Here is a 13,029-nt window from a genome sequence, read left to right as displayed (position 1 = left end):
CCCACAAAGCTGCTCTTCAGGAGTGGTACTCAGCCCCTCCCCCCTTTACCGTAGCCCTGGAAGGGGAAGAGGAGAGCCTGACTGACAGCCATAAGCAGTCACAAGGCCTGCTTTCAGAGAGACACCAGTACACAACCTCGCCGCCAGGAGGGTATGGACTGGCTCTGGACGCCAGCTGCCGCCACAGCCCCAGGTCTGTCCTGCCTCTAATTCCAGGGCCCTCAGAAGTCAGACCACAAGTCAGTCAAGGGAAAACACGTTTAATGGGACAGCCTCCCCCTGGCCTGTGGCAGTCTGCTTCATCTGTGCAGCGCCAGAGGCCCCGCCCCAGAGGCTCAGGACAGCCTGAGGCCCAGGGACACAGAGCTGAGCGCCAGGAACAGTGCCAGCCCAGCACTGCCGCTCTGCACCTCGTGGGCTCGTCCAGCCTCTCTATACTCCGTGACATTTGGAGATTCGGTGTTGCACAAAGGCCCCCTACAGCAGCGCACGTAGATGAAGGGCGTAGGCTTTTCTAGGACGAAGGACTCGGCTGCGGCTGCTGATGATGCAAAAACGGGGCAGTACTTTGCACACTGCTTTGAAACAAAGAAGAAACGTGGAAACAACCCTGACGGGAAATAAGCACAGAGAAAGGAACCATGTAAAGTGAGAGCAGTGACACCGGCGCCGTTTCTGCCTGTACCTGCTCAGCCCTGGCCCTTCTGGTGCCCTCCTCCCCTGCCCAGAAGCCAGCGATACAGGGCACCCCAGGACAGGCTGGAGCCATCACCAGGCAGGAAAAGACACAGACATTTTGTTCTCAGCTGCTTCTGGGGGCTCTGGGGCATGTACAGTGTGGCACCAGACACCCCAGGCCTGGCCTGTCCGTGTGCATGGGGAACCTGGTCTGGGGGCTCCATTTGGGAAAGGACAGGCAGCTTGGACCTCAGCTTCTCAAACACAGGGCAGGGTCACTCAGGCCTCTGTGACCACGGGCAGACACATGGGAGCCAGGGACTCCTGGCCAACCTGCTGCGCACAGGGCCTGCCTGTGAGTGCTGGGACAAAGCGCCTGCCGTGGGCACTGCTCAGCGCTGGCCTGCTGGTCCGTCTGTAGTGTCAGCTCATCTGTTTCACTGTGCAAATCATCTCTGCACGTTAAGTTATAAATTCCACGTGAGGCTCCCGTGGTGCTTACCCCCAACGTTTCCAGGGACATGAAAACTCCCCTGTCCTGCCCCAAGCAGCTCAAAAACTGCACCCGAATTCTCCAACCCAGGCAAGACCACGGTGAGGGGCTGGAGGGGCAATGCTGGGCCTCTCAGAACACATCGTACACCCAGGCCCCTAATTGTGTCCGTCTCCCGTAAAAGCTGTTCTCAGTGGGACGGTGACGTCACTGAGACTTGTCATTTAATGAGGAATGAACAGAACCTCTCCGCTCCTTCTCATATGCCATCCCGACCGACCGGTGATATGTGCCCCTAAGGCTTCCCTGTCCTGCACAAGCTGGCTCCCCTCTCCTGGCTTCTCAGGAATTGCTTCTTCAAATTCAAACGAAAGGTCCCTTTCATGTCACTTACTCTCCACTGAGGAACGTGAGGCAGCCCTTCCCTCCCGAGGGTGTTCCATGGACCCGCCTCTGCAACCCAGGGTGCCTGAGACACTTACTCACGGCTGCAGTGGAACAAAATTCAGTATTTGCAGGACAGTTTCTTGGATTTAAACACCCGAAGTCATTCTCTTTCTCACAAACGTGACAGTTCATCTCCCCTGAAAGGAGGAATACACAGGAAAGTGGAATGAGACCGTGGTCCAGACTGTCACAGGGATGCCCGCCACGCGCCCTCCCTCCTCCAGTGGGTCCCGTCTTTCCACAGCCCACAGCCCACCCACCCGAGTTCTTGGTCTTCTGTCCCGTGCTCCCCTCACACCCCCGCACCCAGATATGCCCCAGGGACACCACACACCACCACCGTTCTCAGGCGAGCGCAGGCGCACCCTGGTGCCTCGCATTCTGTGGCTCTGGGAACAGAGAACCCAAGGCGTTGGCGTCTGCTCCCATGTGCCCGTCCTGCCCACCGTCCTGGCCCACAGGACCTTCTCCCATTCCAGTCCCCCAGGCCCTGCATCCTGACTCTTGCTGGCACTGTGTTAGGGCAGGACTCACGCTGTCTCCCAGTCACTGTGAGGTTCGTCTCCACCCGCAGCAGGCCCATGACCAGGAGAAGAGCAAGGAAGACCAACATTTCCACCAGTTCCCGGCCCTGGAGGTGAGGGGCAGGGCCACTTGGTCAGCTCAGGTACCTGTCCATCACAGGCAGAGCCTGCTACCACTAGTGCTGGGACCCCTGCCTGCTCCTCCCTCTTGGGCCCAAGCCAGGTGTGCCCTGTTGGTGGTGAGTGGCTTGTCACCACTACCAAGGTCCCTCCATCCCCAAGGACCCCCCCCACTCTGTGCATTCACTCACCCACACCTTCCCAAGCACACCTTCTTGGCAGATGTCCCTGCCACCCCTCCCTGAAGGCTGCACCAGGCTCCCCACCCCTGCCCTGAGGTCCTGCTCTCTCAGAATCCCCACGGGCCCCTTTTACCACACAGCCTATACCTTCCCCCTCCACCTTCGCTCCCTCTGCACCCATCGCCCAGGGCACCCTGCCTGAGTGCACAGGATGGCCCAGGGTCCCTGCACCCAGCTCTCTGCCCAGGTGGCCCGCCGGCCCCACGGCCCATGGGCTCCCCGACATTGCCCCCTTCCTGGGGTGGTCGGTCCCTAGGCTCCCTCTGGAATGCTCCTCACTCTGACATTCCACCCACCAGGCAGATGCTGCCCCCCACCCCCACACATATGTTGTGAGGTCCCAGCACTGAGTCTAGGTCCCTGGTGCAGGACAACAAGTCCCCCATCCCCTGATCCCCCCCCCAACCCTTCTTTCCTCCTGGTCCTCCTCTCAGGAGCCTGTCTGCAAGTGCACTGGTTCTCCAGCCAGGGCCCAAAAGGGGCAGGCCCAGGCCAGCTCTCCAGCGGCTTTCTCTGCTCTGCGGTCCCCTGCAGGCGGCCCTGCTGTGGCTGCTGCTGCTTTTCAGCTGGGTAGCATCCGTGACCGGGGTGCAACTCAGTGCACACACAGAGCCTCCTTTAGAGAACAGTTGAGTAGTTTACATTGTTTTCATTTCGTGAGTAAAGCTGAAATGGCCCCTAACGCTCTCACACGTGCAGGGCACTGCGGGGCAGTTTCCCGACAGTGAACGACGCGGTAGTCAAAGGGCCTGTGTATTTGCAACTGAAGTCTTGCCCATCCCCACGGTGGTCACTGGGCAGCTATGACAATGAGCAACCACATGCAAACTATGCAAAATATGCAAAAAAAAGTTTTAAAAGGCAAAAACAAACACTTGACTTTCCACTTACCTCCTATCGTATGTAAATATCAGTGTGAAATGGATCACAGATCTAATCTAAGCTATAGGGCTTAATTACAAAGCCATAAAACTTCCTGCAGGAAACAAGACTTTGGTGAGCTTGGGTAAGTAAAGGGATCTTCACAGGAGTAGTGAAGCGCGACGCACACCAGGCAGTGTCTGCGGGAGGAAGTGTAGTGGTTTTTGAGAGGAATCAAACAATGAGGCAAAGGGAGGAACAGATGGGTGAGTAGGCAGGAAATACTTTGCTAATAGTGGCCTGTAGGTGGTGGGTGACCTTCCAACTTAACTGTTAGAAAAAAATTCAAATAAAACCCCAGAGATTACAAACGTGCTCCGTGGATTCTAGCCCGGCCCCACCGCACTCCGAGGACGCTCTGCTCAGGTGGTTTATTGTACAGGCGCCGGGGATCCACGAGGCACGGGGATAAGTCTGGGAGCCCTGAACCCACGGGAGTGGAGGGGGCGCGAGGGCGGAGAGGCCCTGGGGGGCGGGGGGGGCGTGGAGGGCCACGGCCCAGGTCCCGCACAACTGACCCGAGGCTGCAGTCCAAGCCCGCGGGGCTGTCCACCCTGCGATGCGCGCACACCTTCTGGAACCTTCGCAGCCGGCGGTTCGGCCGAAGAGCGCGGGGACTTGTGGGATCCGAGGGCCCGGGCCCAGCTGCTCCCGTCGTGCTTCGCGCAGGCTTGCGAACGTTCGTTGGAAGCTTCTGGGGGCTTCTCTCCGAGCGCTCGGCTGGCACGGAACGTTCCAGAGGTCTGGGAGCCTCAGAAGGGGGGCGGGGGCTGGGTGGAGGGAAACTTCCAGGTGGTCGTGGAGCTCGAGGGGGAGGTGGAAGATTCCAGAAGGTGTGGGTGCATTGTGGGGCACGCGGCCCGCGGGCTTGGACCGCAGCCTCGGGTCAGTTGTGCGGGACCTGGGCAGCGGCGGCCCTCCGACCAGGGCAGGGCCGGGCGGGGCGGGGCGGGGCGGGGCGGGGCGGGGCGGGGCGGGGCGGGGCGGGGCGGGGCCGGTCCAGCGCCCTTGGAGGGGCCCAGGCCCCGAGGGCACCGCGGCCTAGCAGGCCTAGCCCCGCCCCCGCCCCTCCCCGGCCCGGCCCGGGATGCACCGCGCGGCCTCAGCGCTGCGGGGCGCTGCCCCGGGAGCCCTGCTCCTGCTGATGCGCTCCCGGGTCTCCTCGGTAGAGGCTCAGGCTCCCGCACAAGATGATGCTCCTCGGGGCCGTGCTGCTAGCCACGGTGCTGACGCTGGTGGACACTGACACAGCTGCCGGAGCTGGGGACACGGGGCTGTCTGTGCGGGCGTGTAAGTATTGTCCCTGTCCCTGTCTGGAGGGGCGAGAGCACCCCCGAGTTACCTAGTTCCTGTCGTGAGAAGGGCTGGGGTGGAATTTCCATCATCCTGGCAGCTGAGCGCCCCCTGGCCGGAGCAGCCGGTGGGCACATGGGGGTGTACAGAGTGTCCTTAGCTAGGGGAGCGTTGGGGAGGTGTCCCCCTCTCCCCAAAGCAGCTGACCAGGAGGCCTGCCAGGTGTCTCTAGCTGCATGCAGGCGGGAGTGGCTGAGTCCAGGCAGGTCCCGGAGGGCGCCCTGGACAGGCCCTCTGAAGCCGCAGAGCCCAGGGCACCCACCCCGGCCACCGTAGGTGTGCCTTAGAGCCTGCCTCTGGGAACAGGCACAGCTCCTGGTGTGCTTGGCCTCGGCACGGGCTAGTCCTGCCCAGACTTGGAGACCACCGAGGGCTGTCCTCAGAGGCCAGGGAAGGCAGGGGACAGGGGAGGGCTTGTGTCAGGGCGGGCAGTGCCTGAGCACGGAGCTCAGCTGCGCTCTCCTTCCTCTCAGGGACCTATAGTTTGAAGTGCTACGACTGCGTGGTCACAAACACCTTTGAGTGCTCGCAAATCAGGACGTGCCCCTACGAAACCAGGCGCTGCCTGACGCTGTCCATCCGTAAGTGCCTGCTTGTCTTTGTTTCTGTGTGCGCGTCAGCCGCCTCCCCGAGCACTCGCAGGGGACAGAGACAGCCTGTCTTCTCTCTGCATGTGGCCCGTGGCCCTGGCCTGCTCTGTCCCCACACGGAGAGCATGTTACCAGGCTCCAGGCTCCACCCAGGAAAGAGCACTGTGAGCCACGCTGCGGAGCCTCGCGCTCTGTGAAGCGTGCTGGCGGCGGACACAGCTCCGCAGTGTCCCGGGGCTGGAAGCCAGGCCGAACCTCAAGGCCTTCCTCCCGGGTAGTCCCCGGGCCTGTGTGAAGACGCTCCAGTGCGGCTGGGCGGTTCCTCATGGCCCCTTGAGTGTGGCCTCTGGAGGGGCTTCTAGCTAAAGAGGGCCAAGAATTGGACACAGCAGGACTCCTTGGCACAGTGCCCCCCACACTGGTAGGCCATTTGTGGCTTCAGCGCCCAGCCCCACCTTCCAAGATGCTTTTGGCTCTTATTTGGTGACACCTGTACTCTGAGGAAGGAGTCCCTCCCCCAGGGCCCCAGCCTGGGGAACTGCACAGCCAGAGGCCAGTGTTTTGTTAACCCGGCAGGGGGCCTGGTCTGGGCTGGCTCAGGCCGTCTTACAGCCCTTTGTCCCCAGTGTGTGTGAGTTCTTTGTCCCTCCACGTGCCAGTCTGTGTCACAGCCCCTGCAGAACAGCCCTTCCATGCCTCCTCTCTCTGTAGTAATCGTCCTCCTGGGGGCGTCTGCCGACTTGGGACAGACAGGCTCTGAGGGCGTCTGCCGTGCCCCCACAGGGGTACCTGTTTCTGTGCAGGTCTTGGCCTTGACAGCGTCCAGTGTGTGGCCAGACCAGTCCTGGGACTTGCAGGGCAGGTCTGGGGGTACCCTGGGAGGTCGAGGCCACAGCTCGAGAGGGGGCTCACAGGCAAGGGCCTAAGGTTCTGCCTTTTTCAAGGTTGAGCATGGGGCCTGAGGTTTCCAGGGCCCATTCTTTACGGGTGAATTTTAACTACAACACTGGAATTTAAAGGGAAGGAAGAGAAAAAACAAGGGACCCTACCGGTCAGTCTTGGAAACCATCATCTCCAAAACAAAGGAGCCCAGCAGGGGCCTCTTTCTCTCCTCTGGTGGCTAGCACTGTGTCTTCTGGTGGTGGCCCCTTAGAAGTGGCAGCCTCTCTGAAGTGGCCCTTGGCCATCAAAGCTCACGGAAGGCCAGCCGGCCACACCGTGCCATGTGTCACCATGCTGGGACTGCCGCACCTGAGGAAGGCTGGGAGTGACGTCCTCAGCGGCTCAGCCCCACAGGGCTCTGGATTCGAGTGGCCCAGGGACAGCTTGTGTGAGCATGGCCAGCACAGGTGAAGCAGAAACCGTGTCTTGCGAAGGTTCTGGTGGCATGACACAGTCGTGTCTTCGGCAACTGCGGACACCAGGAGGCCCCAGGCTGTCCTCACCTTACCCTGCTCAGTCCGTCCCACCACCTCCATGGCAGGGCTGTTCCCCTGAGAGCAGGCCAGACCCCAGCAGGTACGCAGGCCGCAGGTGCTCTGAGGGTACACGCGAGCGAGAGCTGCAAGGGTGTGCTCTGCGCTGGCCAGCACCGAAGGACGGAGGTGTGTGGCTTTGATGTTTTCCTGCAAAGTGTGGCTCTTCCACCCTGCCCCCGCTCCAAGTGGGCCTGGCGCTGGGCTGGCCCTGTGATCCCCCACCTCCCTGAAACCTCTTTCTCAGCTCCTCCCACTGTGGTGGAAGCCAGACCACCTGGGTTCAATACCACGCACCACAGAGCCTTCGAAGCGCCATCTTCCAGAGTGGCCCCGATGGACACCGGGACGAAGAGTTTTCGGGAGCTCTGAGAGACCCGAGAGTGCTGGAGCGCTCGGCTCTCCCCCTTCAGGGTCTTAGCAAATTCCCGTGGCTGTTAAGGGTAGCAAGCAAAAAACCTCTATGGAAAAATTTTGAATGTCGAGACTAAGCATCCACTGCATGTGGAATCTGTGGGGCCTCAGCAGGTGGACAGACATGCCGTCTGTGGGGCGGAACAGGGGCCCAGAAACAGCCCCACACAGACATGCCCACGTGACTTTTAACAAAGGTGCGAAACCAGGGGACCAGGAACAGCTTCCTCACCCCCCCAGGCAAAGTGGGCCTTGACCCACACCTCTGGCCTCACACAGGATCCAATCACACAGGCCACGGACCGCGGCGTGCAAGGTCAGAGTCTGAAGCTGACAGAAAAAGGAAACACCGAGGAGGAAGTGGTCGCCATCTGAGGCGAGGCAGAACTCTTTGACTTAGTGTCTCAGCACGGCCAGTGGAAAGAAGGGTGGTGCCTTTAGAGCTCCACCCGTCCCAGAGGCTCTTCCATCTGAAAGACCCTGTTCCGAGGACCCCACACTGAGAGGAAGTCCGTGCAAACTGCACACCCACCGGCGGGCGGAGGCTGAGCGCAGATGGAGCGCTCAGCAGACAGCAGCAGCGACGCAGCCAGTCTTAGCAGATGGGCATGGACGTGATCGGCTGGTGAGCCGAAGTGGGCTCTGCAGCCACCAGGGCAATCCAGGTAAAACCACAGTTTGTTATCCCTGGTGAGAGTGGCCATGTGAAACAGAACGGCCACACCTAATGCTGGCCAGGATGCAGAGACACCAGATTGCTCGTCATCGTCATGACAAGGGACAATGGTGCAACCTTGTGGAGAACACAGTGACTGTTTCTTTAGAAACTAAACATGCAACTACCATATTCCCCAAAACTGCACCTCTGGGTGTTTGCCCCGAGCAATTAAAACTTAAGCCCTGCCCTGGCCGGGGCGGCTCAGTGGATCGAGTGCCATCCTACAAACCAAAGGGTCGCCAGTTCGATTCCCAGCCAGGGCACATGCCTGGGTTGCGGGCCAGGTCCCCAGTAGGGGGTGCTCGAGAGACAACCACACACTGATGTTTCTCTCCCTCTCTTTCTTCTTCCCTTCCCCTCTCTAAAAATGAATAAATAAAATCATTTAAAAAAAAGAAAAACTTAAGCTCACACAACAACATGGACATGTATGTACAGACTGTTTGGTAATACTGCAAACCTGGAGCATCCCAGATGCCCTTCAGTGGGTAAAGGGAGAACAAGCCAGGATGCATCTGCACCGTGGGTGTCACTCATCAGCACCAGGGAGCAGAGGGTTTGTACACGCCTCCCTCGAGCGCATGTCCAGGGATTTGGCTTAGTGGGCAAACCTCCAAAGGGGGCATGCTGGGAGCTCCTTTTATGTTATGTTCTAGAAATGAGAAACTCATAGAAATGGAAACCAACTTATTTTTGTGAGGTCAAGGTCAGGGGATTTAGGTGTAAAAGAGGCGAGTGCAGCTGTAGGCGGGATGGTTCTGGTGGTGAGACTGTTCTTTGTTCTCATGTTCTGCCTGGTGAGACCCCCGTCAGTCATGGTACTTTGCTAAGGTGTTACACATCACCATTGGAAGTGACCGAGAAAGGGCTACACAGGGTCCTCCTGGGTTTCCTGCAGTGGCGTTCGAATGCACAGCCATCTCCAAGTAAAATGTTAACTGGCAAAGTTAAAACTAACATCGTTAGTTACATTGATATCGGAATTCCTACAGTGGGAAACGAAACACTTTTGGAGCAAAGAAAAAACAATATATTCTATTTCCTAGAGGAATGCTTTAAATCAGCAGTCCCCAGCCTTTGTGGCACCAGGGACTGGTCTCGTGGAAGACAAGTTTCCCACAGACCTGGGGCGAGGGGCGAGGGAGACAGGAGGCGGAGCTCAGGTGGTAGTGCCGCCCTGTTCCTAACAGGCTGTGGCCCGGGGTCTGGGGACCCCTGCTTTAAACTAAGAACATAAAAAGCTTGAAAATAAAATACAGCAAATGGTATACAATTTAAATACTGCCCAAGAGATGCTCTTATGTACACACTGAGGCAGTGTGAACATTAAGGTCAGAGCACTGCGTGTGTGAAGAATAACATCTTGTAGAGGTAGAAGGGGAGAACTTCACCGGGAAGATACCACCATCGAAACCCATAGGCGCCCACTAACTCAGGACGAAACACACACAGGGAAAACCCAGTGGAACCTAGGAACCGCAGGCAATCCACGGTCGTGGAGGGGTTCCAGACACACCCCTTTCCATAGCTTCCAGAAGACGGGTCAAGCAGATGAGACTGACTACAACTCCAGGTCAGGGGTCGACAGACTTCTGGGAAGAGGCAGGTGGTCAGCGTTGTAGGCCATCTGGTCTCTCTGCAACCACCAGAGCTGCCTTTGTGGGAGCAGAAGCAGCCACGGAGGGTGAGTAAACACAGGCTCGTCCCCGCACTCAGCACAGCTTCACGGCAGACACAGTTGGTGGACTGCATTTGTCCCCGCGCTCTTGCTGGCCAAACTCTGCCGTAGTAGGTCTGAACAACGCCACGCATGGACAAGGAGCGATCCCCGTGGGTGGTGGCAGAGCCGCCGTGACCAAACTCGCGTTTCTGACGAGGTTGTGTGTGACGTCTCCAGCACTGAGCTCATGCCGTGACGCAGCAGGCACCCCTTCAGAGGTCCTTCTCAGTCACGGGCACACGCTAGGCATCATCACTCAAAAGCGAACTAGAAATTCCCCATCTGCTTCGTAACCGTGCAGAGCGTTCCTAAGTAACCACTCACTCAAAATAGAAGCCACGGGAGAAATTAGGAAATGCTGCGTCCTGAGTGATTATGAAGATCTGACACGTGAAAGTGAGTGGGAAGCAGCTAAGGGCTCCGAGCAAAATACGTTACCTCACGGGCATCTAGAGGAGAGAAAAGGGCGAAAAAGATCAAAGCTTCTATTCAAGGAGAGAGAAAGAGAATAGAAAAGCTACCCACAGACGTGAGGAAGCAAGTACAGAAGGGATAGCAGAAACCCTTGAACTGGAAAACGGAAATGATGAGATCCACAAAGCCACTAGCTGGTTCTTCGGCAGAATTCATGGCATTGGTAAAACAGAGCAAGAAATTAAAGACAAATCTAAAATTCAAATTTCCAGTATCAGAAATGAAAAAGGAGGCATTAGTGAGACCTTATCAAGGAAATAAGAGGCCATTCTGAGTAGCCTTCCCGACAGGACAGTGAGGTCACTGGTAAAGAATAACTTGGGAACACACGGCCTGACCACGCCTGGCCCACAGCCAGGTTGGAAAGCTGAAGTGTCCCGAGTTCTTCCTAAAAACCCACAACCAGGGACGGCTTCCCTAGCAAACTCTTCACTAGTCTTATGAGAGAAGTCACCCCGATGTTACACAGCCTCTTCCGGATAGTGGGCGGGGGGGGGGGGGGGGTCGCTCCACGGTGCGCTCACAGTGGCAGCTCAGCCCCGACAGAAACCCAGCAAAGACACGGGGAGAATAGGCACCGCGGGTGGCCCTTTCCCATGACTAGACATGCACGAGCGCTGACCACACCTTAACCAATAAAACCCGAGTGTGTCCAAGCTGTCCCCCGTCCTGTGCAGTGCAGGGTCCTGGATCCGTCCTGGAATAGGGGAAGAACGTGAGAGGAAAATGAACAAATAAGGGGTGGGCTATGAGGTGAGCAGGAACTCCTCACGCTGCCTTTGCAACTTTTCTCAAAGCCTGAAACTTTTTAAGTGAAAAGATCATTCACACATGTGCACACACTCACACACCACAGCCACTACCTCAGGGACTCCATGCTGGAATTGCCACGGCTTCCCCATGCCGTTACAAGGCCCGAAACGCTCTTGGGGCCGGCCAGAGCAGAGGTGGCCGCCCAAACCCCTGTCTTGGGAGGAGTCCAGCAGCATAGGGACACTGGGGGCTGGCAGGCGTGGGCGTGCAGAGGTGGCCGCGCTGCTGGACGCAAGCGTGGTGGACGTGAGCGTGCTCTGACGTCTGCAGGCAGGCAGCGAGAGAGCAGTGACTTCCATGTCCCCACCCCCATTCCAGGTGTGAACCCGCGGGAGCTCCTCGTGTACAAGAACTGCACCGACAACTGCACGTTCGTGTACGAGGCCCACCAGCCGCCGCCAGCGCCGAAGACCAGGTCGAGGGCAAACAGCTTCTACTGGGTTCTCTGCTGCAGCGTCATGACCTGCAACGACGGAGGGCCGGCCAACGTGGAGCGGGACATCCTGCCCGAGGAGCCCATCGAGGAGGTGATAGAAGGGGCAGTGTGCCTCCGGGGCTCGGAGCTCCTCCTGGGCCTGGCCTCCATCCTGCTCAGCGGGGCCCTGACGTGGGTGGTGGGGCTCCCGTCGTGCTCCCCTCCTCTCCAGAGCAGCTCGCTCCCCTTTGACGTCTCATGAACCAGAGACACGGACGCGCAGGTCCCGTTGGTGGCTTATTTCAAGAGAGAAATAAAGACCCTTTTATTCTGGGTGCTGTGTGCTCGGACATTCTTTCCGTTGCTGGTATTTGCGGTGTTTATTCCTCTTGGACATCGGCTCACACGTGGGCCCCAACCCCCTGACAGTTCAGCGTCAGGCGTGGAGTGTCTCGGTCAGAAGCACATCAGCCACAGGGGACAGGCCCACGTCAGTTGGAAGAGGCGTCCCAGCTGCGTGCGCACCGTGCCCTGAGCCGCCAGGGACTGCGAGCAGCTCTGAGCTGGGGTGCCAGAAAAAGAGCCTGCACTTGGTGACTGTCCCGTGTCCCCGCGTGGATTGGACAGGCTCTCTGCAGGAACTGGGTTGCTTCTCACAGTGACGGGGTGAGTCCCCAGAACTGACATCCGAGAGGGGGGAGGGGCCCCAAGCCAGCCGGGGCGGCCTGGACCCGGCAGGGAGAGTTCCGGCTGCTGCTGCCGCCACTTACGGCCCGTGGGTGGGGGTGTGGAAAGAAGGCACGGAGGGGCGGAGACTCGGGACCCTTTTCTGCTGTCTTCCCCTGCATTGTCTTTATATCAGTCCCTGATTTTCAATTACCGAGGTAAAGTTTGCATACCTAAAGTTTACCACTTAACAGGGTATGATTGACTTTGCCGCATTCCCTGCACAGTGCACCCCAAACAGCCCCCACACTTGTCGGACATAAATCAAGAAAATCTTTTAAAAAATAAAATACAGTGGCAGAATGCTTTCTATAACTACGTATCTGCAATTATTGTATTTTCCTAGGAATATACATAACTTAATTTCTATATGGCAAAGCCTAAAATTTTCACCAAAAAATATGCATATAAATTAAAATCTAACCAGTTAATGATTTTTTTAAAGATTTCATTTATTTTTAGAGAGGGGAAGGGAGAGAGAAAGAGAGGAAGAGAAACATCAATGTGTGGTTGCCTCTCACACGCCCCCTACTGGGGACCCAGCCTGCAACCCAGGCACGTGCCCTGACTGGGAATAGAACCCACCACCTTTGGTTCACAGGCCGGTGCTCAATCCACTGCACCACACCAGCCAGGGCAATGACTTAACATTCTTAAAAATTATAAATCAAGAGCCCTGGCTGGCGGGCTCAGTTAGTTGGAACATCGTCCCGCACACCCGAAGGTGGCCGGTTCAGTCCCTGGTCAGGTTGCGTACAGGAGGCAACTGACGTTTCTCTCACACAGACGTTCCTCTGTCCGTCTGCCGGTCTCTCTCTCACACGCACTCACTAAATAAAAACGGCCACAGAGTGTCACGCAGTTGTCCCATCACTGTGGACACCACTTTCAGGACTTCTACGGTTT

The 13,029-nt window shown here is 57.8% G+C and overlaps 2 protein-coding genes across 2 annotated transcripts; one reads left to right on the top strand and one right to left on the bottom strand.

Moving 5' to 3' along the window:
• Positions 1-254: 254 nt before the first annotated feature.
• On the bottom strand, positions 255-4,173 carry LY6K (lymphocyte antigen 6 family member K). The gene is made up of 4 exons (XM_045181755.3): positions 3,944-4,173; positions 2,153-2,249; positions 1,654-1,755; positions 255-610 (listed from the first exon to the last, which is right to left on the bottom strand). Exons 2-4 carry the CDS (start codon positions 2,229-2,231, stop codon positions 336-338), a joined length of 456 nt encoding a protein of 151 aa, XP_045037690.1. The 5' UTR covers positions 2,232-2,249; positions 3,944-4,173; the 3' UTR covers positions 255-335.
• Positions 2,904-11,747, top strand: GML (glycosylphosphatidylinositol anchored molecule like). The gene is made up of 4 exons (XM_024572512.4): positions 2,904-3,510; positions 4,595-4,715; positions 5,252-5,359; positions 11,301-11,747. The coding sequence occupies exons 2-4, from the start codon at positions 4,616-4,618 to the stop codon at positions 11,657-11,659; spliced, it is 567 nt and encodes a 188-aa protein (XP_024428280.2). The 5' UTR covers positions 2,904-3,510; positions 4,595-4,615; the 3' UTR covers positions 11,660-11,747.
• Positions 11,748-13,029: the final 1,282 nt, after the last annotated feature.

The sequence above is a fragment of the Desmodus rotundus genome, chromosome 8 (genome assembly GCF_022682495.2).
Source record: "Desmodus rotundus isolate HL8 chromosome 8, HLdesRot8A.1, whole genome shotgun sequence".
NCBI classification, from domain to species: domain Eukaryota; kingdom Metazoa; phylum Chordata; class Mammalia; order Chiroptera; family Phyllostomidae; genus Desmodus; species Desmodus rotundus.
Note: the sequence above shows the minus strand (reverse complement) of the source record. Positions and strands in the feature narration are given on the sequence as shown.

Excerpts from the sequence above, each read along its gene's own strand:
- LY6K (XM_045181755.3), bottom strand. The coding sequence starts at position 2,231 with ATGTTGGTCTTCCTTGCTCTTCTCCTGGTCATGGGCCTGCTGCGGGTG. Across the intron at positions 1,756-2,152 it reads CACAGTGACTGGGAGACAGC|GGGAGATGAACTGTCACGTT; the intron begins GTGAGTCCTGCC and ends TCCTCCTTTCAG. Across the intron at positions 611-1,653 it reads TTGTTCCACTGCAGCCGTGA|GGTTGTTTCCACGTTTCTTC; the intron begins GTAAGTGTCTCA and ends ATTTCCCGTCAG.
- GML (XM_024572512.4), top strand. The coding sequence starts at position 4,616 with ATGATGCTCCTCGGGGCCGTGCTGCTAGCCACGGTGCTGACGCTGGTG. Across the intron at positions 4,716-5,251 it reads GGGGCTGTCTGTGCGGGCGT|GGACCTATAGTTTGAAGTGC; the intron begins GTAAGTATTGTC and ends CCTTCCTCTCAG. Across the intron at positions 5,360-11,300 it reads CTGCCTGACGCTGTCCATCC|GTGTGAACCCGCGGGAGCTC; the intron begins GTAAGTGCCTGC and ends CCCCCATTCCAG.